The sequence below is a fragment of the Chelonia mydas genome, chromosome 1 (assembly GCF_015237465.2).
Source record: "Chelonia mydas isolate rCheMyd1 chromosome 1, rCheMyd1.pri.v2, whole genome shotgun sequence".
NCBI classification, from domain to species: domain Eukaryota; kingdom Metazoa; phylum Chordata; order Testudines; family Cheloniidae; genus Chelonia; species Chelonia mydas.
Window position 1 is genome coordinate 309,532,598 of NC_057849.1, and position 25,685 is coordinate 309,558,282.

The 25,685-nt window shown below is 44.1% G+C and overlaps 1 protein-coding gene across 5 annotated transcripts in view; it reads left to right on the top strand.

Annotated features, from left to right (window-relative positions):
• The first annotated feature begins 9,404 nt into the window (after positions 1 to 9,404).
• MAPK11 (mitogen-activated protein kinase 11) overlaps positions 9,405 to 25,685 on the top strand; it is a 48,901-nt gene continuing 32,620 nt past the window's right edge. Inside the window, exons 1-2 of one of the 5 annotated variants that reach the window (XM_037889004.2) lie at positions 9,645 to 9,773; positions 11,276 to 11,398. In XM_037889004.2, coding sequence (XP_037744932.1) covers positions 11,361 to 11,398 — 38 coding nt within the window. In that variant the 5' untranslated portion in view covers positions 9,645 to 9,773; positions 11,276 to 11,360. Of the gene's footprint in view, positions 9,774 to 11,275; positions 11,399 to 18,355; positions 18,496 to 25,685 lie in introns of all 5 variants that reach the window. The other 4 variants (XM_037889006.2, XM_037889001.2, XM_037889003.2 and 1 more) reach the window with 4 other exon arrangements.

Sequence of the window (25,685 nt, forward strand, 5' to 3'; positions counted from 1 at the left end):
AGGATGGTACTGGAACCTTAAAATATATGAAAGCAAAAACTCTGCTGCAAGAGTAAAGAACAAAATTGTCAGACATACATATGAACATAATTTGTTGGGGAATAGTCAACATGGTTTTTGTAAAGGGAAATCATGCTTCACCAATCTACTAGAATACTTTGAGGGGGTCAACAAGCATGTGGACAAGGGGGATCCAGTAGATATAGTGTACTTAGATTTTCAGAAAGCCTTTGACAAGGTCCTTCACCAAAGGCTCTAAAGCAAAGTAAGCTGTCATGGGATAAGAGGGAGGGTCCTCTCATGGATTGGTAACTGGGTAAAAGATAGGAAACAAAGGGTAGGAATAAACGGTCAGTTTTCAGAATGGAGAGAGGTAAATAGTGGTGTCCCCCAGGGGTCTGTACTAGGACCACTCCTATTCAACATATTCATAAATGATCTGGAAAAAGGGGTAAGTAGTGAGGTGGCAAAATTCGCAGATGGTACAGAACTACTCAAGATAGTTAAGTCCCAGGCAGACTGCAAAGAGCCACAAAAGGATCTCTCAAAACTGGGTGCCTGAGCAACAAAATGGCAGATGAAATTCAGTGTTGATAAATGCAAAGTAATGCACATTGGAAAACATAATCCCAACTATACATATAAACTGATGGGGTCTAAATTAGCTGTTACCACTCAAGAAGGAGAGCTTGGAGTCATTGTGAATAGTTCTCTGAACACATCCATTCAATGTGCAGCAGCAGTCAAAAAAGCAAACAGAATGTTGGGCATCATTAAGAAAGGGATAGATAATAAGACAGAAAATATCATATTGCCTCTATATAAATCCATGGTACACCCACATCTTGAATACTTCATGCAGAGGTGGTCGCTCCATCTAAAAAAAAAGATATACTGGAATTGGAAAAGGTTCAGAAAAGGGCAACAAAAATTATTAGGGATATGGAATGGCTTCCATGTGAGGAGAAATTAATAGGATTGAGACTTTTCAGCTTGGAAAAGGGATGACTACGGGGGGGATATGATTGAGGTCTATAAAATCATGACTGGTAAGGAGAAAGTGAATAAGGAAGTGTTATTTACTCCTTCTCATAACGCAAGAACTGGGGTCACCAAATGAAATGAATAGGCAGCAGGTTTAAAACAAAAGGAAGTGTTTCTTCACACGTGTAGTCAACCTGTGGAACTCTTTGCCAGATGATGTTGTAAAGGCCAAGACTATAACAGGGGTCAAAAAAGAACTAGATAAATTCATGGAGGATAGGTCCATCAATGGCTATTAGCCAGAATGGGCAGGGATGGTGTCCCTAGCCTCTGTTTGCCAGAGGCTGGAAATGGGCGATAGGGGATGGATCACTTGATGATTACCTGGTCTGTTCATTCCCTCTGGGGCACCTGGCATTGGCCACTGTTGGAAGACAGGATACTGGGCTAGATGGGCCTTTGGTCTGACCCAGTATGGCCGTTCTTATGTTTTTACACATGAGCTTTTAAACATAAGTTCCAGAGGAGATTCTCCACCACTGACACCTACTGAAAAGACCAAGTCTACAATACAGCCACAGACAATGACTTGTGATAGTGCCAGTGAGTCTCATGTCCCTGTTTCCATAAATGAATCCTACACTACAGAGCAGGAAGAATTGCTGATACAGCTACACCAGAAAGTGCAAATGCTTTTCCCGATGTTGTTCTGATGCCTAAGAGACGTATCCAGTGAAAAGCTTAATTTGTAGTATGTTATATATTTAGAGATAATAGTTTTAATAATAATGGATTTGTAATTTTTTATATATCCTTTTACATTAAAGGAGGAGTATATGGTCTATAGAAATAGGGTAGTATCCCTCTAAATAGTTTGCAGGCTCTTACCTGGTGCTCACCTTGTTCTGTTTTTAGAAGTTGACAGGAGCCAGCAGAGCAGTAATATGTATGTATATAGGCTTTGCATGTTTGTGTATATTTAGTAAACATAAAAAGAAAAGGAGTACTTGTGGCACCTTAGAGACTAATAAATTTGTTAGTCTCTAAGGTGCCACAAGTACTCCTGTTCTTTTTCTGGATACAGACTAACAGGGCTGCTACTGTGAAACCTGTCATTAGTAAAAATAGTTACTTGAGACCCAACTGAGCCCATGTGTTTTCTTCATATTGCTTTTGTGAAAAGACCAATAGACACAACAGTACTTAGGTATGGGAATAATTTTAAGCAACGAGACTGCTCATGTGAGTAAAAGTAACATATGTAAGTGTCTTCAGGATCAGGCCCATAGTTAAGCCCGTATATTCTGTTAAGGGCACTTGATGGCCTTTTGGGGGTGGGAGGTGGAGCCAAAGGAGACCACATATTGGTCAGTCAAACAGGCTTGTCTCATCCCAATATACGTCTTTGTCATACATCCTAAAAAGGTAGAACCAATTTACGATAAGCATTTGATGTGCCAACCACTAGTTGTTGTCAGGGCCATCCCTAGACATACGCCGAATACACACCTGCGTAGGGCACCATGAAATCTGGGGCACCAAATTGCCCCCGATTTCATGGTGCCCTAGGCCGCTGTGTGCTGCATATGCGGCAGCAGCTCCGGCGGCCAGCCCTAACCTCGGCCAGCCACGCCGCGGGCTGTGCCCACTGCAAGGGGCAGGGCCGCCCCCCGGGGTGTGTGGGGCCTGGGACAACTCCCTCCACCCCGCCTCTTCGTCTTCCCCCGCGCTCTGCCCCCGGCCCGCCCCCATTCCTCCTCTTCCCCGCGCCCCGCCTCTTCCCCCCGCGAGGGACGCAGCCTGGGGGACTAGCAGGGAGCCTGGGCCGGCAGCAGGGGCCGGGTTGGACCCCGCACTCACCAGCAGCGGCGGGAAGCGGAGCAACCCGACCCCAGCCTGCTCCACTCCGCCGGCCGCGTCACTCCGCTTCCCGCTGCTGGGGAGTGCGGGGGCGGGTCCTGCCCCCCGCCCACCCAAGCAACACGGCTGGGGCCGGGGCGGGGGAAGCGGAGCGGGCTGGGGCCGGGTCGCTCCACTTCCCGCCACCGGGGAGTGCGGGGGCGGTCCTTTCCCCAACCCCCCACCCCATCCGAGTGACACGGCTGGGGCGCTTCCTGCCGCCGGACCCAAGGCCCCCGCTAATCCCCGGGCCACTCTGGGCCTGTGGCACCCCCCCAAAACGGCCCTCCGCAGCTCCTGCCTCCCCAGCCCCGCAGGGCTTGAGCGCAGCCCAGACCCTCCGCGGTGCCCAGGTGCTCAGTCTGACTAGGGCACCATAATTGCTAGGGAGGGCCCCGGTTGTTGTACTCTATGCTGGGATCACTGGGTGAAATCTGTTGCCTGTGTCATAGAGGTCAGACTCAAAAGTGTTTTGTTCTGGCCTTAACATCTAGGGATCTGATCTTGCTCCCATTTAAATCAAGGAAAATGTTGCCATTGACTTGAATGGGAGCAAGAGTGGGCCCTTTGTATCTACAAATTTTGCTGTGTCCATGTTGTGAGAGTGTCAGAATGGTGGTGTATCATGCCTGAGAATACAATACCATGGTGTTGTTTAGCAGCATTGCAATACTACTATATGTCTTGCAAGTCAGATACAGAGCAAAAAGTGGACAGGCTGTGTTATTACCCTATCTTGGACTTGTTTCATGATGCCTTGACCTTGGCCTCATTTAATGTGGAATTATCTTAAATTAAATGTGTATGTATTTGGTTCATTGCAGCCTCCTTCTGCAAGTTCATACCCTGAGAGGCCCTCATTGACATGACTGAACAGGCCAGAACCCTATCCACTGGAGTCGGAATGAAGCATGTCTAATATTAGGCCTATCATCCACACAACTATATTTTAAATCTTCATTCAACAGCATGATTTCTCAGTGGATTTCCTATCTAGTGGCAGCAGACTGAAACTGGTATCTTCAATTAGAAAATTTCAGGAGGCTACGTTTTCTACAAGAGAGATTCACTAGCACCCTTACAACGTAAACAGAGTTTCTCCTATATCTAACATACATGACTAACTTGTAATAAGACAGCACATTTTTAGATTGGAGAAGTGGACCTTGGACCATACCCTAAGGTTACCAGGTAGGGACTTGGCAGGAAACAGGAAGTCAATATGTTGTTAAAACCTGAAATGCTGGCTAGTGCTACCACTTTGAGAGCTTATGCACAAATATTTTGAAATTCAATAACAAAGATATACAGACTATTGCAAACAAACATGCAAACTCCTAGATTAACACAGTGTAATGGCTGATCAGCTATATGCAAGAAATTCCAAGGAATGTTCCCTATTGCACCAATAACTCTGTCCTGCTGCCTTTCTATTATTTGTATATGGTGACAAGGTTTCCACCTTAAAAATACTTATGTAGATATGGTCTCTGAAATTTCAAGCACTTACCAATCAAGGCATAATTGTGATATACCACAATAACCTAACTCAAATATTTTGTGGTTTGATGATATATTCCATTCTAGGATCTCAGAGCTTTATAAACATGTAATGAATTAAACCTTACAATTAGAGAGCCGGTTGGAATTTTTCCATCTGAATTTTTTCTAAAGGAAAATTAAACTTCCACAAAATCTTGAAGGAAAATCTTGTTTCCCTCTTCTCCCCACTACCCCCATCAGAAAATTATTCCGAGGCTCTGCAGCTCCCAGACTCCTTGGGAACCTCACCAGACTCCACCCCGCCCATATACAATGGCTTAGTTCCCATGTGCAGTTAGAAAACTGCACCTCACAAATGGGAGTATTAGTGACTGTGCAGCTTCTGCCTGTCCAGGAGCTCTGGCAGGAACTGTCTCCCCAAGGCAGAATGTTTGCTGGGGCTCTCAGTGCTTCCAGGTTCTCTGGCTCCTCTGCAGCCTGGGCTGACTAGTGGGATCCCTTGTTCCCCAGCTGGTTGCCAGGTGGGCAGTCAGGGAGCTGCTTTCTCCAGCTGCCAGGGCTCCTTGGCTCTGTTGCTGGCTGGCTCCTCAGACTACCTGGCTCCTGGGAAGCTTGGGATACTGATGAAACAGGGAGCTTGGAAGCCTGCCTGCCCACCAGATATGCGGTCATGGAGCTTTGTGAGCCAGATATTTGTCCACCTACCCACCAGGCACGCAGTTGGCAAGGTGAAACATTTCCATGTCAGTTCTCCCAAAACAGTATTTTTCCAGCCTTTTCTTCCCTTCCCATGAAAAATGTCAAGGTATTCCTGATTTTTGTTTTGTTCCAATTTGGAAAGTAAAAAAATTCAAAATCTCAACATTTTTCATGGGAAGGAAAATCCTCTTCCCCCACAGCTCTACTTACGACACTTCTGTAAGAGAGCTTGGGGTGTGAATACAATTATCCACATTTTTGGATTTGGAAATATCTGTTAATTGACACACCCAAGATCTCAAGCAGGTCCGTGTCAGAGCTGGAAACAGAACCAAAGTGATTCATTCTGAAATCACTCTGATCCCTTGATTTAGATGGAGTTCCACCGGATTTAGAATGGTGTAACTGAAAGCAGAAGTAGGTCTCTGATCTTCTGACACCCGGACCTGCGCTCCGGAAGGCCACACTGAATTAAAGTGCTACAATTCCATTTCCAACCAGGAGATGCCATCTTTTTGGTATTCAAGCAACATTCTTTCCTCCTTTTGAGTTTGCATGTTTATTATTAATATGAATGTTGCAACCATTAAATTGCATTAAATATTAAAAGAGTGACTTCTAACACTAACACTAAAGTTTGATTCAGAAGAAATGAGGGACCAAAGGAGTTATAATGTGGTCAGCAAGGGCTTTTACCAATATATCAGAGGAAAAAAGAGTGAGATACTTGTTCTCCGGCAGACTATGGCTTTGGTGACTCTTGTAATAAACGTTTGTCCTTCACCATGAATATAGAGGGGTGCACAAGAAGAGCCAATCTGCACTGGGTGCCTGTGAGTTTCCAAACTGAGTTTGTGTGAGTTTGACATGAGGCTGGGGTCTCACACACATGCCTAACTTTAAATGTGTGTAAAACTCCAAGATTGGGGCCCAGATCTCTAAAGAGCTTGTGACCTGCCTATCTGTGAAACTGCCACTCTCCTTTCGCCATATGACCACAGCTGAATTCAGCAGAGATGCTTGACCTCCCTCAACATAAAATGAGAGCTGCTGGCAGGGTTTTTTTTGTCAGGGCCCCTCTGCTTTTTATGCTCCCCACCTTGTTGGAAACAGCCCAAATTTTCTGGCCATAAGATCTCCAGATTCCTATGTGCTCTATTTATTAGACCATGGCTGCTCCCCGGGATTTAACATATCAGGATTTTAGTTTCCTAAAATCTTACTTGAAAAAAATAATGAAAATAGTGGGATAGAAATGTTCTCATTTTGATGGACAAGTGGATGAAAGACGTAAGCAAAGGGAAATAAAAGTGTCAGCGTAATGAATTGGGGGAAGGTGTTTACTGGAGTATAGCAGGGATCAATATTGGGTCCAGTCTTTTAACACCTTCATTAGTAAGAATATCTCCACTAGTCAGAACATCATATAAGCAGTATGCTAATTAAATTAGACAGATACAGTGGTGAGTGCAATATAAATACCTTGACAGAAACTCAGAGCAAATACTAAACTGAGAGGGATTTCAATTACTAACAAGGAGAGAAAATTAATATAAAGGGACCTCTGAATGATTAGAAACATAGTAACAAGGGTAGGTTCAGCCTGGAAAAATGCAAGATACTACATCTGGTGAAAAATGATCCAGCATTTAATGGGAGGGAGAAACTCCTCAGGCAATAATTCTGAAAGAGACTGGAGTGTGTAGAAGGCTGCAAATGAGATCTCTTTTGCAATTTGCCAGTATAAAAGTTTAAAAGGCTGGGGGGGGGGGTGATCATTCTTTTCTCTATAGCTCTGGTGTGACTGCACTGGGATTTTTTATTAGAAATCTGGAAAGGTGATATTGAGAAAAACAAGCTATTGTAATGCACCTGCTGGCTCATTACTGGGCATTTTTACCTCTCAATTCACCATCTATCCAGGAGAGGGCTCCATGATCCCTCCAGCGCAGGAAAGAAGTGCTACTTGGGGGATGAGACTCCGAGACAGGTAGAAATGCTTCGTGAAAGGATGAGCAGCAGGTCTGACACAGACAGCAGCCTGGGAGCAGGCTATGAAGGGAAGGCTGAATATGAAGCAGCCTAGGACCCAGGGCTGGAGGCCCTAAGAGTAGGATACATGCATACCCTGATTGTGCCAGAAGGTACCTGGACTTTGTTACCTTCACACCCCTTGTCTAGATTGCCCCAACTGAACATAAGAAGATAAGAATGGCCATACTGGGTCAGACCAAAGGTCCATCAAGCCCACTATCCTGTCCTCTGACAATGGCCAATGGCAGGTGCCCCAAAGGGAGTGAACAGACAGGTTATCATCAAGTTATCCATGTCCTGTCTGTCCTAGCTTCTGGCAAACAGAGGCTAGGGACACCATTCCTGCCCATCCTGGCTAATAGCCATTGATAGACCTATCTTCCATGAATCTATCTAGCTCCCTTTTGAACCCCATTATAGTATTGGCCTTCACAACGCCCTCTGGCAAGGAGTTCCAGAGGTTGACACTGTGTTGCGTGAAAAAATACTTTCTTGTGTTTGTTTTAAACCTGCTACCTATTAATTTCATTTGGTGGCCCCTTGTTCTTGTATTATGAGAAGGAGTAAATAACACTTCCTTATTTATTTTCTCTAAACCACTCATGATTTTATAGACCTCTATCATATCCCCCCTTAGTCGCCTCTTTTCCAAGCTGAAAAGTCCCAGTCTTATTAATCTCTCCTCATACAGAAGCCGCTCTATACCCCTAATCATTTTTGTTGCCCTTTTCTGAACCTTTTCCAATTCCAATATATCTTTTTTGAGATGGGACGACCACATGTGCATGCAGTCGTCAAGGTGTGGGCAGACCATGGATTTATAAAGAGGCAATATGATATTTTCTGTCTTATTATCTATCCCTTTCTTGATGATTCCCAACATTCTGGGGGTTTTTTTTTTGATGGCTGCTGCAAATTGAGTGGATGATTTCAGAGAACTATCCACAATGACTCCAAGCTCTCCTTCTTGAGTGGTAACAGCTAATTTAGACCCATCATTGTATATGTATAGTTAGGATTATGTTTTCCAATGTGCATTACTTTGCATTTATCTACATTAAATTCATATGCCTTTTTGTTGCCCAGTCACCCAGTTTTGTGAGATCCTTTTGTAGCTCTTTGCAGTCTGCCTGGGACTGGTTGGGTTGCTAAATGTTGAACTTATCTTTTGCTGTTTGTTTGTTGAAACTGTTAAGCAAGTGTCCCTGGCGATATTTATTTCTGGCAACCCTAGTGAAGGAATCCTGTTTTATGCAAAGTGTAGGTAGGGTTTTTTGGCAATCCAACTGAAACCTGAAGACCCCAGGGCTTGGAGTGCCTACAGCACTTGCTTTCCAGCTGATGATACACCCATCACACTAGCAGACAGCTGAGAGACTGATGTACCACAATACACATTGACACCCTGCAGTGGGGTTGGTGACCCTATTGTCAAACTGTACGGAGTTCAGAGCAAAATGATCTGGGAAATGGAGGATTTATAAGGGGATTTATGAAGAAAGATTAAATATATACTTTGGGTAAGTGATGATTGAGAAGGGGATGCATAGAAATCTATAGATATTTAAATACTGTAAACACAAAATGAAGATACATTATTTAGAGCCACACAGGGGGTGTAAGAAGTAATGGGAAGTATCTATAGGATGGGTAAATATAGGGTGAATATTGCCATTTTGCCAACTTCCTGCCTTCAAAAATCATGAGATAGTAACAAAAAATAAATTTGGGGTTCTTTTTATTTGCTTTGTGGCTTTTGAGCCTTTACAGGATGTGTTTTTCAAGCTTTTCATTTTAACCCTGGGGGTTAGAAACTTAGTTCCGTAAATGGAAGCTGAAAGTCTAAGATAATCAAACGAGTCCAGGCGCTGGGGCTTCAAGAAAAATACTATTTATCATGAGATTCACGATCAAATCGCTAGAGCTGGCAACAAGGTAAAACCTGCTGCTAGCCAGATCGGTTAGGCTGTGGAACAGCTTCCTAGCGTGTCAGTGAATGTACACTAGCCCCAATAATATACTCATACACGTGAACAGCTGATTTGGCAAAACTGCGTGAGCAGATCCGTCTTTTCTCTCTCGTGTCCATGCTGAACTGGAAGAGGTGGGGTGGGGGGTGCCCTGGCTCTTCCAGGCTCAGCCCGGCTTTCCCCCACCCTCCCTGCTTTGTTTTCTGAAATGATCAGCTGTGTCCGTGGGTTGTGCCAGGGTCAGGGGGAGTAATGCTGCCCTGCCCCTTGCTGTCACACTATGTGTGTGTGTGTCGGGGGGGAGATACTGTGACACTGGGCCTGGGCTTGCATTTCTGGCTACCTTTCTAGGTGCTTCCCCCCCCCGCCGCCGCCGCCTCTGCCTCTCTCTGCCTCTGCCTCTGCCTCTCTCTTCTCTACTCTCCTCCTCCTGCCGTCTACCCCTCCCTTTTCCCCTCCCCTGGTCCCTCCCCCAGCCCCCGCTGGCGGTGCCCGCCCGGTGCTGGCTCGGGCGGCTCTTTCCAGCTGGAGCGCGCTGGCTGCTGAGCCGCTGCTGCGGCTGCTCCGGAAAATGTCCGAGCGAGGCGGCTTCTACAAGCAGGAATTGAACAAGACCGTGTGGGAGGTTCCCCAGCGCTACCAGAACCTGACCCCGGTGGGCTCCGGAGCCTACGGCTCTGTGTGGTAGGTGCCAGCCGCGGGCCGCGGGCAGGAGAGGACGGGCCCCCGGGCAGAGGGACAGCTCCCTGCTCCCCCCAGCCCCCTCCCCGACCCGTCCGGCAAGGTTTGCCCGGCTGCCAGCCTTCTGGCTGGGCGCAAACAATGCCCGGAAGCCGTTTGCATGTGGAGCCGCTAGGCCCGGGTTGGTATTGGCAGGGCCGGCACTGGGGTGTGTTTGTGATACGCCCAGGATCGGGCCGGGTGTGTAACAGCGGGGGGGATTTCTCTGTGTGATCCATGCGGGGTAGCCGCCGATGCAATGTAGCCATAGGCAGGGGCAGTTTGTATGGTGGGGGTGCTGAGAGCCATTGAACCAAACTCTGAACCTTATATAGGATGGAAAGCACTTCCAGCCACGGGGTGGGGCAGAACCCCCAGTTCCAGCACCTATGGCCCGTAGGCTCTTTATATGATTGTATGCTATAGCTCCTAATACTGTAGGCTCTCTTGACCTATATATTCTACACAGAGGATCTGTGTGTGTGATTTTTCTCTTCCCCGCCCCCCACTAGAGTTAGGAGGAGGGAGAGCTGGAGTTGAAGCTCTCACAATAATGTTGAGCTCTGGAATTCCTCATGGGTTGCTAAGGGTAACCTGGGTCATTCCGGCTACTGAAAAGAGGCTTCCCCCAGACTAGATTTAAGACCTTCCTCACTGCTGAGCAGCATGCATGAATTAAAGTTTGCTAGGATGGCCCTTTTATTCACACTGCTGTGGGGTGAGGGGAATCTGGTGCATTCATTTTAGGGGGTGAAGGTGACTAGCGCTGCCTTTCAAACAACTTACTATTGCTCTTTTTAAACAAAACTTTAGGTGGGTGAATCACCAGAGCCCCTGTTTTTCCACCCCTTCAGTAGCCTGCTCACTAGTTGATATAACACTGTTACATCACCTCAGACCTTCACCTAAAAATACCTCCAGGCTCATTTAAACCTGTTTTTAGGTGTAGGGAGACAATGAGGAGTTTGTTTACAGAGTCCATCCATCTATCAAGGAGGAAGCCTTCATTTTATGTGCAGTTTTAGCTCAGTGAAAATTGCAACACTACCAGGAATCTTGCAGAGTCATTGTCTCTGTGAATCAGAAATAAAACCTGGCTGCTTCTTTAGAGTCAGGCAGAGAAGAGTAAGAGTGTTAGTGCTGAGAGATTTTTGCATGAATATCAAAGTTCTCCTTGTTAATGTTATGAGAAGCTTCATTGCATTCTGTCATGCCTGTTTTAGGGTTATTGTGTGACCTGTTGTCTTGCCTGCAACTCACTTGCTCCATATTTGTGTCTGAAATAATACCTCGTTTCTATGAGTTACGTGATTCCTGGCAAACAGGTTAATCAGAGTGCCAGCAGAGGAGTGGAGAACAAAGAAATAAGTAGAATGATATAGTGATAAACATTATTTGAGGTGATCAGTAGGATATATGGAGAAGCACATGACGTCAAATTCTGCTCTCTCTTATACCCCATACAGCCTCATTTGGCCAAATTCAGTTCTTGGATACGCCTGTGTAAATCAGTGAAGTCAGTAGAGTTGCTCTGGATCAACATCGGTGTAAATGAGAACAGAATTTTGCTCACTAACTTCAGTCGAATTGTAAGTCATGGCAGAATGGGACCCAAAGACTGTAAACTATTAATATTGTGCAGGGATCCATGATGTGTCCTTTCCATTAAACACTTCCATTTTTAATAATTGCTCAGTTATCTATCAAACAGAATTCGTTTACTTTGTGCTTCCAGTCCTGCAGGATCAAGCTACTTTTCTATTTGATTCATATTTAACTATATTTGTAGAAACTTCAAATCATTTTCAGAACTAACTCTTTAAAAAGTCACTGTGAGTTTAAAAACCATACCTCTATCTGAATTATTTTACGTACTATTTACAATGAAACCCCTATCATGACTATAATCAAAGACACTAATGAAAAAAAAGTTCTCAATTTTGTTTCCAATTGATTTGTTTTGTGCATTTGACAAAACCTTCTGAATGGTTAGTTTCACTCTTTCTCTGTATTGTCAGTTTCCGAGGATTTTTTTGTTTGGGTCTTTCACATAAGGGGAGAGAGAAACATTTTTAAAATAGGAAAATGTGATTAACACCCCCCCCCCTTCCGCGCGTGCACACACACACACCACACAAAATAATTGGCAGGGGATCTTAGGGCAGGTGTTGTACCTAGAAGTTCTCTTAACTCATTTTCTAGAATTGACTAGATTTCAGGTTTTTCCTTTTTCTACAAAATCATTCGTACGTTTCCTTCCAACTAAGGGCACAGTTCTGTGAATATCATTGTTCCTAAGTTGTTTAAACCGTAATTTAAACCGTAGCTCTTAGTCTGAGGATTCGGGTTTTTTCTGTTAGTTTAAGAACTAAGTTAAGTTTGCAGTTGGAAAACAAGCCTCTTAGTTTTCTAATTGCACCTGATTGTTCTGTCCTTTTTCCTTAAGCTCAAATATTTCTAAGAAAAATCTGTAGTGTAATGTCAAAAACTTTTCAGTCATAATAAAGGAAATCGAAACATGTGGTGTTTCAAATGTTGCACAGCTGGTTTGTTTTCAGCTGTGGTAGAATTTACAATGTCTTCTACTTATTTTCCCCGCTCACTGATGCTAAGGAATACCTAGCTGTTGACAAATGGGAAAGCATAGAAATTAGGAGAGAGAAAGCAGGGAAGTGCATCTGAAATGAAAGTGGTGGTAAGGGCTAATTGCTAAAATATTCATTTTTGGACCAAAGAATTACGTTGTTCCATGAGTAGTCCGGTTGACCCCAGTGAGACTATAGATGTGAACAAAAGCCCATCATTGTGAGAAAAGGATTCATGGTCTGTAAAAAGAAAAGAAAAAAAAACATTGTACAATAATTTTAATATCCAGTGATATTTTGAATGTTTTCCCCACAATGGAATCAGTAATATGTTGATAACCAGCATATTCATTCTCTTGACTAATGTGTTCTGCCCCTTTATATGACTAATCCCAACCCTATGCAGCAAAGTACTTAAACCATGCTTAAGTCTTGTTGAAATCAACTGCATTTAAGCAACTGCCATAGTCTTGAAATCCAAACACTGGCTTTGAAATAGGATCAAAGTTTTTAATAGAATCATATGTTTCTTAACAGTATTGGAATAAATCTTTATTCGTAGTAAGATGTTCCCCTCCTTTCTCATTCAGGGTAACTGTTTCCTGCAAATCTTCCCCTTTTAATGTAACTTGTTACTTGCATCTGAGGGACTTTTGGGTAAAAAAATGTTGTAATTGTTGCATTCAATATGTTGGGCTAAATCATGTTAGTGAAGATTCTATCAGACAACTTCTCAGCCTTGGAGTGACTTTTTTTGAATTAAATTTTGTATGACTACGTGTACGTTTTTAAAGTAGAGTTAGAAATAAAGTGGGGAGAGATCAGGTATTTTTGTGGTCCTATAGCTCAAAATGATTTTGGTATAAAACAAATGTTTTGCAGCCCCTTTCACTAGGTATTTATTTAAATGCTGGCAATGTGCTTTGATGTTGTACCAGATGCAAAATATAATCTCTGACCCACAGAGATTAGTCTCCTCACACTGAAGATACATCAGAGTGGGGCTCATTCCTGCAAACTTTACAAAGCATATAGCAGCCCTGCCTAGTACCCCATTGGACTTCAGAGCAAAGAACTTCTGTGGAGTCCTTGCCTCAGGCACTGCACCCCTATGCTGTATTTTCATCAGTTAACTCTGCAGATGTAGGCTGCACAGTCTTCCTTAGCTGAGAACTTTGCATTTTAGCCTTCACCCATTGAAGTCAGTGGATGTTCTATCATCGACTTTGATAGGTGCAGGATCAGGTCCGTTAAGCTTAGCACAAAAACAAACAAATAAGATATGGTGTATGTAGGTCCCATAAACTTCAAAGGATCATAACTTACTCAAAAAACAAATTTCACTGTAATACTCCACGGCATTTCTTCTCACTTAGGGCTGTTTACATGATGCCATATATCCACTTTCAAGGCCCAGCCATTTAACATGGAGAGTTGGGTTTGTTTGCATTTCTAAAAAGTTGCAAGGATTTTTATATAATGGAAAACTTGTTTTTGAATATATAAAAATAAGAAAAAAAATCACTGAAACGTTTTAGTTTTAAACTTACCCCCAAAATTTCTTTGTGCAGAGACCAAGCATAAACATATCAGCCCAGAAAGTGAACGTTTCAGGAAGCTGAATGTGACAGATAACTAGAGATTAAAATAGAAACTATTATGCAACCTTTAACTATAACCACTCATATCATAATAAAAATAAATTAGAGTAACTGTGACACCATCATGCATTTTAGCATCCTTAGTACAGATCCCTTTCTTGAAGAAATGCATACACATTAAACATCTAGGGTTAAATTCTAACTTCTCAGTGGCAAAACTTCCACTGACTTCAATGGGGCCAAGATTTCATCCCTACTCTGTGAGTTTTAAAACCATTTTGGATTTAAACTACACTTTTTCTGTTAACTTTGTATCCTCCCCTCCCCAGTGTCCCAAAGTTCATTTTGTAATATCTGCCTATTTGGATGGGAAAGTGTACTGAAGTGCATCTTGTTTCTGTTCTAGGAAGAATAAAATAAAATTGGACTATGTCATGATTACAGAGCAAGTTTGTTTTCAATTCTTTTTATCCCATTCGAGTGCACTTCTCAACTCACTGGCCTGGCTTCCCTCACCTTTTTCAAGGGTGGAACCCAATGTTCCAAACACTCTTGGGCTACATCTACACTGCATACCTCTTGTGGCAACATGTAGGAAAAAGCAGGCTGCATCTACACTGAGATGTATAGCTACACATGGCAGTGAAAGGCTCTTTCAAGGGGAAGCAGTGGGGAAAGGCTTGTTAGCAGCAGTTGCCAGAGCCTTTCCCCACTGCCAGAGCTTTTCCCTGTGGCAATGGGCCACTACACTGTTAAAATAGCAGTGTGGATGGGGAGGCACTGCTTGGGTGAGTAGAGAGCCTGGCAGGGTACATACACACAGGATTCAAGCATGTCTTTATTCGAGGCACCAAAGCAGTGCCTTGCTGTCTACACTGCTATTTATACTTGTGCTAGGTCTGTATGTAGCGTGTGTACTCTATATGCACCCCCTAGCACAGGGCTAAATGGCAGTGTAGCTGGTAAGATGCTGCTTAGGTGAGTTGGGTAAAAATCACACTTGAATCTCTAAGGTATGTACACTACATGACTGTCTACATGCCCAAGCCATGCCTGCCCCATCGACACAGCTATATTTAGCAGAGTGATATCCCACTGGCTCCCCAGCTGCCAGAGCCTTCCCCGTCACATAGGGAAAGGCTCCAGCAGCAAGGAAAAGTTTTGGCAACGGGAGAGTAAAGGGTCATTCACTTCTTGAGTGCTACCAAGTGGCTGGGTGTGGTACCACAGTCAGTTCTCACCCATGGCGCCTCCTGCAGGCTGCCAGCCAACCTCTGGCCAAGTCACAAAGTCCCAATGAAACACTTCTGGAGTACTAAAGAATCCAATAAATAAACAGTCTATTTGCCCTCAATAGGATCTTCAGCACCAGCTCTGGCCCCTTTAAATTCAGCCCATTGTGCGGGCTCCCAAATAAGCCCTGTCTCCTTCTTGGGGCTTACACTACTTTACCTGTCTGGTATGGGAATCTGGGCACACCCACTACTCTGGGTTCCAGTCCAGGGACCCTGTACACAGCAGCCATGTACTGCGGACTTCAGTCCTTTGGTGCTATTTCCCTGGGCCTCATCCTACTAGGCCCCTTTTATCTCCAGCCCTATCCCAGGGCCAGTGTGCTCAGGTCCTTCTCTCTCTGCAATCCCAGCTAAGTAAGTTCAGCCATAAAGTCTGTCTGATTGTTAGGCTCCTTTGCCCAGAGAGCAGCTAAGACCAGGTAGCTCCTTCTGTCTAGGCCAGCCAGACCCAGATTGGCTGTTGCTAGTCCCTCTAACCTTTGGAGAACCAGGTTTCTGTGGTTTCCAAAGTGACTGCTCCAAAGAGGCCTCTCTAGGCAGGCTTGGAGAATCCACCTTTGCTGCTGTTTCTCCCACATTGCTGATGCCAGGGGTGGGGTGTAGTAGGCCTGCGGGGCCTCCTGTAGGGAGCTGCGAAGGCCAGGTACACCCCACCACTGGGAGGCAGCGGGAAAAGGTTCTGACAGCTCCAGAGCCTTTCACTGCTGTGGGTAGCTACACACGCAGTGTGGATACAGCTGGCTCTTTACTGTGGCATGTGCCCATGCCCTGCATGCTGACACTAGTGGAGTGCAGTGCAGACATGCCTTTAGACTTGAAGTCTGGGGTGCAGCCCCACCTTATTTCCCAACCTTGTTAACCCAGCAGGCCCAACTGAGTTTGCCACCTGTAAAACTTTTCCCCCAGGAGCCTGAGACAGCGGCTGATTAAAGTGACTTAAAAACAGCTTCTTCACAATAAAGCATTATTTATTCACTCAAAGGGTACACAGCATGCAGCGCAAACAGTAAACGTGACAAAGTCTATATGCATATTTCCCCATACCTATATCTTAATCTTTCCTTGCCAGCTTTTGTAAGCTCTCCTCTGCCCAGTTAACCCATCTCTATATGGTACAGGCACAGACTGCCTTCTGCAGCATGCTCTTTATGACTGTCTCCCCTAGTGGGTCTCCTTGTCAGCATGCTTACCACCCACACTTCTCCCACCCCTCCCTTTTAGGTCAGCATGTTTAAAGTTTTAGCTTTCCCTTTGGGTCCTAGGTGCAGGCCTGGGAAAAGTACACCTTGCCAGACTAGCTGGAGCCAGGCAGCTATTCCCCAATCAATAGCTTCGCTGTTGTTTCCTCAAGGACCCTTGATATTCTTTATGATAGCACCTTATTTTAGCCATTGTTTCATTTCCTGTTGGTTTCCTTCTTACGATCTCCTTTGATTTAACTCTACATATTTAGGCAGGATAATATCACACTGGTAACTGAGGTGCATATTTTTGTTTTAAAAAATACACATAACTTTTTCATTCTCCACAGACTATAATAAAATATGCCCTGATTCAGAAAAGCACTGACGCACATGCTTAAGTCTGATTGACTGTAATGAAACATAAGCATTTGCTTAAAGTTAAGCTTACATACTATCCTGAAAAGAGATCCTTTCCTGAACTGGGTCTTACTTTGTTTTGAGGCATTGGAAGGAAGGTGAAGCAATAGGATTAAGGCTCCCAACTTCTAAAGTTTAAGGTCCTGATCCTGTGATTCTACTTTAAAATCAGCTTGGGGGTGCAGTGAACTGCGTGACTGGAGCCTAAATTATAAAGTAATTGCTTACCAAACTCATTTCATAAATTGTCTTAGTGTTAAGAGCACCAAAACTGCTTCGGAGACCATTAAGTAGTGTTTGGGGAGGAGCGGGGGAGGTTGTTGGTATTTTTGAAAATTATACTAAATTGTTAGACTGTAAATCACCTTTGGCTAAAAATAGAATCACTCCTGAGTTAAGATCTTATTTGAGGACTTTTAGCCCACAGCACCTTTTTATGGTAGTTTTAAACCGCGGCAAATATCTATTTCTAATGGAAATATTAATACAGTATTAATTACAGTAACACTAAATGTATGTAAATGTACAGGAACACTAAATGTACAGTAACACTAAACTTTAAGTAAAACATCACCTCTGTAATTTGTGTCATTTGTAAAAGTGCCTGCTTATTTGAATGCTAAAAGAATACAGAAGTGATCGTACTTCAGAGTAATACATACACTTTTTGTATATAGATATATTTGAAAGCCAAAGACTTGAAGGGTCTGCAAGGGCGAAGGCTCTGATTCTGAAATCAGATCTGCACCAGTGGGCTTTTGCAGAGGTAGTTGACTGAAGTGGGCTTTGTACAGTCTGAAAGGTGCACTCATTGGAATCCCTTTGCAGGATTTGGGCCTACATTCAGCCCGGGCGAGGGTTATCTCCATTGTCTTCATTGGAGGGGCACAACCTACATCAAGGCTAAACTTGGTCCTAATTATGGTTCTGCTGACGTCTACATTGGTTCTGATGAGGTCTTTGTTTTAAAGAGGATAAATATTCTCACTGAAGATGACTACGCAAAGCTTTGTCGTGAATTGCAAGATATGGATCTTACTTATAGGTGTTGTAGACTGATTTCAAAGCAAGGCTGGCAAAGGAGATACAAAAACCATCTCTTTTGGCAGGAAAGGGACACTTACTGCTGAGGATTTGGATTTTTTCTAACACATTTTGTAGAGAAAATGGAAGGACTCCTGCCAGGAGACAGGCTCGAGACTGATTTGTTCCCTTGAGTTTGCATTTCTGTTTCGTGGTAGAAATTGAGTAACAATCCTGGTACGATGAAAAATGAACCGAGCAGAGTCTGCCTTCTTTCTGCTCTGTGACAGCTCTGCCATTTTGGGTTTTTGACACAATCTCTCCTGCTCTCATTCAGTCTCCACCATTTCATGGTGAATCTTGACACTAGCACAGCTGAATTCTGATTGCTTGGGGACCTTGAATTATAGCTTTTGTTGTTGTTCATTTCTGTTACCACAGAGCCTGGGAGCCCCTAGTCATGAGCCAGGATCCCACTGTGCAAGACAATGTGCAAACACAGAACAAAACGATGGTCCCTGCCCGAAAGAGCATGGAATCTAAACATGGGACAAGACAGCGGATGGATACAGACTTACAGGGTGCACAAGGAAACAATGAGACTATGTTGGTTAGCGTGATGGGCGGTGGTCACAGCACACCTGCATCCTAACGGTTGTCATGTTTTTTGTACGCATCATGGCAAAGGAGAGTTTCAGGAAGGGGTCTGAAGAAGGATAATGCATTAGTTATTCAGATTTTTTCTGAGAGCTCCTTCCCAAGCACGTGAGGAAGCATGGAAGAAAGCATGAAGTTGCTTGTTTGAAAATTTAACAAGTGGGCTGTGGAGGCTGGCATCATGTGTTGATCAGAGGTGGAAGTCAGCATCTCAGTAGCTAATAAGAGATGATAAATAGGGTGGGAATAAGCCGTGAAGGGCCAGGAAGTGAAGACAAGTGGCTTATGACTGATGCTTTAGAGAAAGGAGAGCCAGCAGAGGGATGCAAAGAAAGGTGTTTCATGGTTAAGCTATAGGCTAGGGAAATGATCTTTGCAGCAGCATTACAAATGGATATGAGTGGGGCAAGATTACAATTGCCAAGGCCAGAATAAACGATATTGCAGTAATCGAGATGTGAGATGCTGAGAACCGGGAGGGGAGTGCTAGCTGTGTGGATGGATCGTAAAGGTTGCATCTTAGAGAGGCAGACAGAATTAACAAGACATAGACATGGCTTGAGTGTGAGGATCTAGAGAATGGTCTGAGTCGAAGAAGACGCTCAGGTTATGGACTGGCGGGATGGTGGTGTTGTCCACAGTGATCGAGAAAGGAGGTAGCATGGAGGGAAGGAGGGGACAGGAAGAGATTAGGAGCTCTGTTTTAGCCTCATTGAGCTTGAACTAATGGTTAGACAGCCACAAGGAGATGTCAGAGAGAGAAGCTGAGATTTTAGTTTGGACAGAAGGAGACAGGTCTGGAGTAAAGAGGTAAAAGGACAGAGTCCTTTGGATCCCCAACAGAAAGTTGGAAAGGGGAAGAGAAGGATCCTTTGAAGGACATGCTGGAATGATTAAAGAAGTAAGAGGTGAACCCATAGAGGTCAGAAAAATGGAAGCCAAGGGAGGACAAGATTTCAAAAAGAAGAGTGTGATCAACTGTTGCAAAGGCAGCTGGCAGGTTGAGGATGAGGATGGAGTACTGGCTCTGAGCTTAGGCTAGGAAGAAGTCAGTGGTGACTACTGAGAGTAGTTTTCGTGGAGTTCAAGGGTTGGAATTTGGATTGGAGGCTGTCAAGGATGGAATTCAAGGAGAGGAACTCCAGACAGCGACTGCCAACAGCATGTTTCAAGAGCTTAGAAATTAAAGGGAGAAGGAACATGGGGTGGTAGTTGGAGAGGGAAGTGGGTCAAGAGTAGGTTTGATGTTAGTCTCCCCCATTAAAAAAACAAAAACAATTTTTAAGATGACAGAGGCTTGTGTGTGAGGGGAAGGAGCCAGGGGAGAATGAGTGGTGAAGGAAAAGAATAAGGAAGAGAATGAGAGTGGGTGCAAGGGAGATCAGGAAATTGGATGGGGTCACTGGGGCAAGTGGAACGGTCAGAAAAGGACAGCACGTGAGAACTTCTGCATCTGCGCCATGGAAGAAGAGCAATTTGTAGGTGGGAAGGTGGGAAAGAGGAGAAAGGTGTGTTGAGAGAAAGTCATATTGTATTTGTCAGTTTTCTCTAGGAAGAAATTGGTAAGACCCTGTGCAGAGAGAATAGTGGAGGTGCAGGAGAGCTGGTTTGAGGACCGAGTCAAAGGTGACAAGTAAGGTAGCTGGGATTGTGACTATGGGATTCAATTAAGCAGCTAGGAATATGGTAGAACAGAAAGAGGTGAGAACAAATTCATAGTGGAGGAAGTCAGCCTGGATGTAGGATTTCCACCAGAGATGCCGTGTAGCACAAGAGTAGAAGCATAGGAAACAGATTTGGGGGGCAAGCCAGAGCTACGGGTTGGTGGGGCAAAGCTTGTGATGGGAAGGAAAAGCAAAAGATGGAGGCGAGTGAAGAATTGAGAGAATCAACGACCATATCGATGGAAGAAAGGGAAGAGAAGGCAGGCAAGAGAGAACTGAGAACAGATGAGAAGTCATCAATGCTGATGAATTGGAAGTCACGGAATGGTCAAGTGACAGTGTTGGGGGAGGGAAGGAGCACTGACAGGTCATGCTGAAAGAGACCAGGTGATGACTGGAGAGGGGGAAAGATCAGAGAGAGAGCAGTGCTTGGTGAAGACCAAGTCCAGTGAATGCTCTTTTGGTGAGTGGCAACAGAGAGAGTTGAACAAGGGCTGCCAGTCAAATGAAGAGGTGATGACAAGGAAACATGCAGCTAAGGGGTCGAATGGGTCATCTGCATGAAACTTCAAGTCACCAGGGATGAGTATAGAATCATAGAAGATTAGGGTTGGAAGAGACCTCAGGAGGTCATCTAGTCCAATCCCCTGCTCAAAACTGGACCAACCCCAACTAAATCATCCCAGCCAGGGCTTTGTCAAGCCAGGCCTTAAAAACCTCCAAGGATGGAGATTCCATCACCTCCCTAAGTAACCCATTCCAGTGCTTCACCACCCTCCTAGGGAAATAGCTTTTCCTAATATCCAACCTAGATCTCCCCCACTGCTACTTAAGACAATTGCTCCTTGTTCTGTCATCTGCCACCACTGAGAGCAGCCTAGCTCCATCTTCTTTGGAGCCCCCCTTTAGGGAGTTGATGGCCACAATCAAGTCCCCCCTCACTCTTTTCTCTTCTGCAGACTAAATAAGCCCAGTTCTCTCAGCCTCTCCTCATAAGTCATGTGTCCCAGCCCCCTAATAATTTTCATTGTCCTCTGCTGGACTCTCTCCAATTTGTCCACATCCTTTCTGTAGTGGGGGGTACAAAATTGGACACAATACTCCAGATGTGGCCTGACCAGTGCCAAATAGAGGGGAATAACCACTTCCCTTGATCTGCTGGCAATGCTCCTACTAATACAGCCCATTATGCCGTTAGCCTTCTTGGCAGCAAGAGCACACTGTTGACTCATATCCATCTTTTCATCCACTGTAATCCCCAGGTCCTTTTCTGCAGAACTGCTTTTTAGCCAGTCTGTCCCCCGCCTGTAGCAATGCATGAGATTCTTCCATCCTAAGTGCAGGACTCTGCACTTGTCCTTGTTGAACCTCATCAGATTTCTTTTGGCCCAATCCTCCAATTTGTCTAGGTCACTCTGGACCCAATCCCTACCCTCCAGCATATCTACCTCTCCCCCCAGTTTAGTGTCATCCGCGAACTTGCTGAGGGTGCATCCCATCATTCCAATCATTAATAAAGATGTTGAACAAAAGAAGACTGAGTGGTGGAAGACAGAGCCAAGAGTCAAAGAGAGGAAGGCTGATGGGGAAGAGTCAGTGGGCAATAAGTGACAGAAACATTGAGAGGCAAAGAAGAGGAGAGTTGGATGCAGTGCTGGTCAAAAGAGGAGAAAAGGTGGGCAGGCTGGTCAAAAGAGGAAGAGGTGGGAAGCAGCAGGAGAGGGAGAAGAGAAGTCCAACACCCCCAACTTGGGCTGATTCATCGTGGGAATGGGAGAAGAAGAGGCCTCTATAAGTTGAGGGGCTCCAGGTCTCTGTGAGAGCCAGGAGCTGGAAAAAGCAAGATATGAAGAGGTTGGAGATGGCTGGGAATTTTTTTAGAGATGGAGTGGGTGTTCCAGAGAGAGGCAGAGGAGAAGGAGGAGGATGGGCACGAGGTTACAAATGGGGACACAAGAAGGGCAGCAGTGGTGGCAGAAATGAGAGTAGGAGGTGGAGAGGGTGGGGAAAGAGGGAGGCCCAGGGCTGGGGAAAATGTCACCAGAGGTGAGGAGGAGAAGGCAGAGTAGGGTGTGGATGTGGGATCTGGATTTGTGCTGGTAGGAAGAGTGGAGAGATCGGGATGAAGAGGAGCATGTAGAGGGAGAGAGTAACAAGGAACCAGTGAGGGGAAGGAAGCGGGAGGAGGAGAAGGAGATGGATGGATGGTATGATGCACCAAGGGTGTGATGAGAGCCATGGGTGAGCAGCAGATGGACAATGATTCCAAGGAGGAAAAAAGGAGAGTCTGAAAAATGCTGCGCCAGTACTTGGGTGGGGGGATTGGGACAGAATTGGTTCCCTGGTGCTGATACCAGACAGACAGAGTGCTTTTCCCATGGAGGGGAAGGAGACAACCAAGTTGTACGGTTGCAAGGATCTGGGTGGGAGGGGAGGATCACTGAAACAGGGGTGGCTCCGTAGTGCTTATAGCAGGACCCTCTGGAGTTCTGGTGAAAAAAGTAACTATAAAAATTATGCTCTGGGGAACTACAACCTTCAGTAAAGACAAATACCAAAAATGAGCACTTTTTTGGCAGAGTACAGTTAATTCAATCTGCTTTTGGAAATTGAACAGCTTCCTTTGAGTTTCCAGCATTGTAACTATTAATAACATTGTTACTTGTTTATCCAATGCCAAAATGAGCATGGCAATTTACAAATAGAGTAAAACAGGGTCCCTTGTCCCAAAGACCTTTAAGATCTAACACCTGGCTCGCTGCATGTCGCTCTTTGCAAGATCAGGGGCTAAATTTAGGCATAATGACCAACATTTTCTAGATTCTTAAGTCTGTATTTATGGCCTAAATGTGGGATTTTCAAAAGTGACTTAGGAGCCCAAGTCCTGCCTCTGGAAATTTTTACCATTATGGAGAGAGCGAACAAGATATGGGAGGACTTAGGGAAAAGAAGGATATTGGTAATGTAAATGAGATCATGCTTGCTTGGGTTTATGCATGCATCTTGATGGCATTATTTTAAAAAGAAAAAAAAGTAAATTTAGAAGCTGACAGTTTTAATTATAGTTTCGTATTCCATAATCTATAGCTACCTGACAGTTTTCTTTTTTGATGAAAGGTAGAATAAAATGCAGCTTGATCTTCAATAGTATATTAGCTTTGCAACGGTGACAGATCTTTATTATTTAAGCACTGGCAGCCTTTTCAAAAGCTGTATAAGATACAAATACCACATGGTCCCTGCAGTAACAGAGCTAACCATTCCAAAGCTCTAACCCAGCATACATTTACACACATGAGTAACTTTACATGTAATTAGTCCCAATGACTTCAGTCATGTCATAACCGTTCCCCCAAAAAAGTCTTTAGTGTGACTAATCATGTGTAAAGTTACTCATATGCGTAAGTGTTTGCAGGATGGAGGTCTAAAAGACAAAGATTAGACTAAATCTTCCCGGTAGCCCAAAGATTGAGTATAGTTAGTATATTGATTATTTTTATTTTATAAATTGTGTTGGTAATAGATTTATATTGACATTGGTTAATGTTTGTAGTTAAGAACTAGGTTTCTTTGCCAGTAAACTAAGGAGACATGACTAAATAGAAAAATAAGAAGCAGATATGTGCAATTTTATGATATGTTTAATACCATATATGCAATGTAAGTTAACATAATAGCTGTTTGCTGCTTTGGCATTCAGGTGCTAGCTGTAAATTCATCTTAAATAATTGACACTAGTTGTGCTGGAGTTAAAGCAAAGCTGAAGTTCTTACAAACCTTGTGAGCATTACATAAGGCATGTAGGAACAATATTCAAGTGATACTGCATTGCAAAACCATAATATATCGCATCACCATTTGTAGGGTGAAGTAAGGGTTGTTCCTAGGCAGGGATGTGGCTCATTCTGCTTTAGATGGAGCTGCAGAGTCGTTTGCATTCTCCATGTCTGGGGGGAGCTGCTGCTTCCCGCCCTAGGGTCCAGCTCCCTGCAGCCACCCCCGTGGCAGGGAGAGCCAGGCCTCAGGACTCTGAGGGTCTTCATTTAGCTTCAAGGCAGAGCTGGGCAGCAGGTTGGTCCCCCGCTGCCCGCGCAGGGGACAGGGAGTCAGAGCCCAGACCCTGCTGGGTCTGACAAGTGCCAGCTCTGGTAATGCACCGTCAAGCCCAAACGCTTCACTGGCAAGCCCCCTGTGCCATGGGGTGAGATTAGTATGTTGTTTCGCTGAAGACTATTACTCATCCTCTCTCCTTTTGTCTTGCTACCTTTCATATTTTTTATAGATTTATTCTTATGCATGTACCTGTACCTAATTGTGTGTTTCCTAGTAGACAAAGAAGCTTTGTAGGGTAAATGTGGCTCTCTGAAAGTTGCATTCACTAACTTCCTTGAACTGCCATAAAATAATAAAGCATTTGTTTGGGGATGAGAGATGAAGGGAATATTTCAGTTCCCTGTGTTAGTTTATCTTGTTTGTTGGCACTGCTTATCCAAAGCTGACAATGGGAAATGCTCACTTCTTTACATTGGGAATGCAACATAGCCCCCTCCTGATTCTGCCATGCTGCCAATTGCTCTTATGGCACATTTCCTTGTGGTTGGATTGATGGCGTATGTGCTCTTTCCCAAGACTACGCTCCATAATTCGGTAAACAGTGGCTGCTTTAAGAGCAGTCTCTTCTGGGTCCTTTCCAAGACACTGATGTTTGTAAACTTTGTGATATCTTCTTTATTTAGCAGGAGTTTTTTTTATAAAAACTAAACACATTGTCATTTTCACTCACCTCTATGGCATAACATGAGTAAAATAATCAACATTCATCACAACTGTACAGAAACCAAATTTCATGATTGGGAATGGTAAATGTGTATAAGCAAATGCTATAAAATAAAATCATTAGTTTCTTCTGAACTGATTCAGAAGCACACTGAAAGAAACCAAGAATTCAAAATGATCATGTAATTATTTTTTACTATGTCATGCAATTCATAAGCATAAACCACATAAACCACACTTTTTATTTATAAACAGCTGTATTGCCAATCCCAAGTATTCCAAAATCATGAGTCAGGATTCCAAAATCATGAAATTGGTTTGAAAATCATGAGATTGTTTTAAAATATTACATTTTGCGTTCTTTTCATTTGACTTTTGGTTTCTGAGCTACTCTTCATTCAGCTACTCTTGCTTCATGTGTTATTGCTTTTCTCGGCAACCATGATGTCTGGAAAGTTACTTCTTTTAGGAAGTGAAAGCTCAGAGTCTCACATGATCTCTTGATTTAAGCAGCTGGGGCTTTCAGAAAAGCACTAAATATCACGAGAGTAAGCAACACTGAAACAGTCTCCTTAAATTAAGCAGTGATTTAAAATTACACTGAGCAGATGGTTTTGAACAGTGCCAAAACAACACTATTGCTCAACTGGATATCTCTTGACCACTTCCAGATA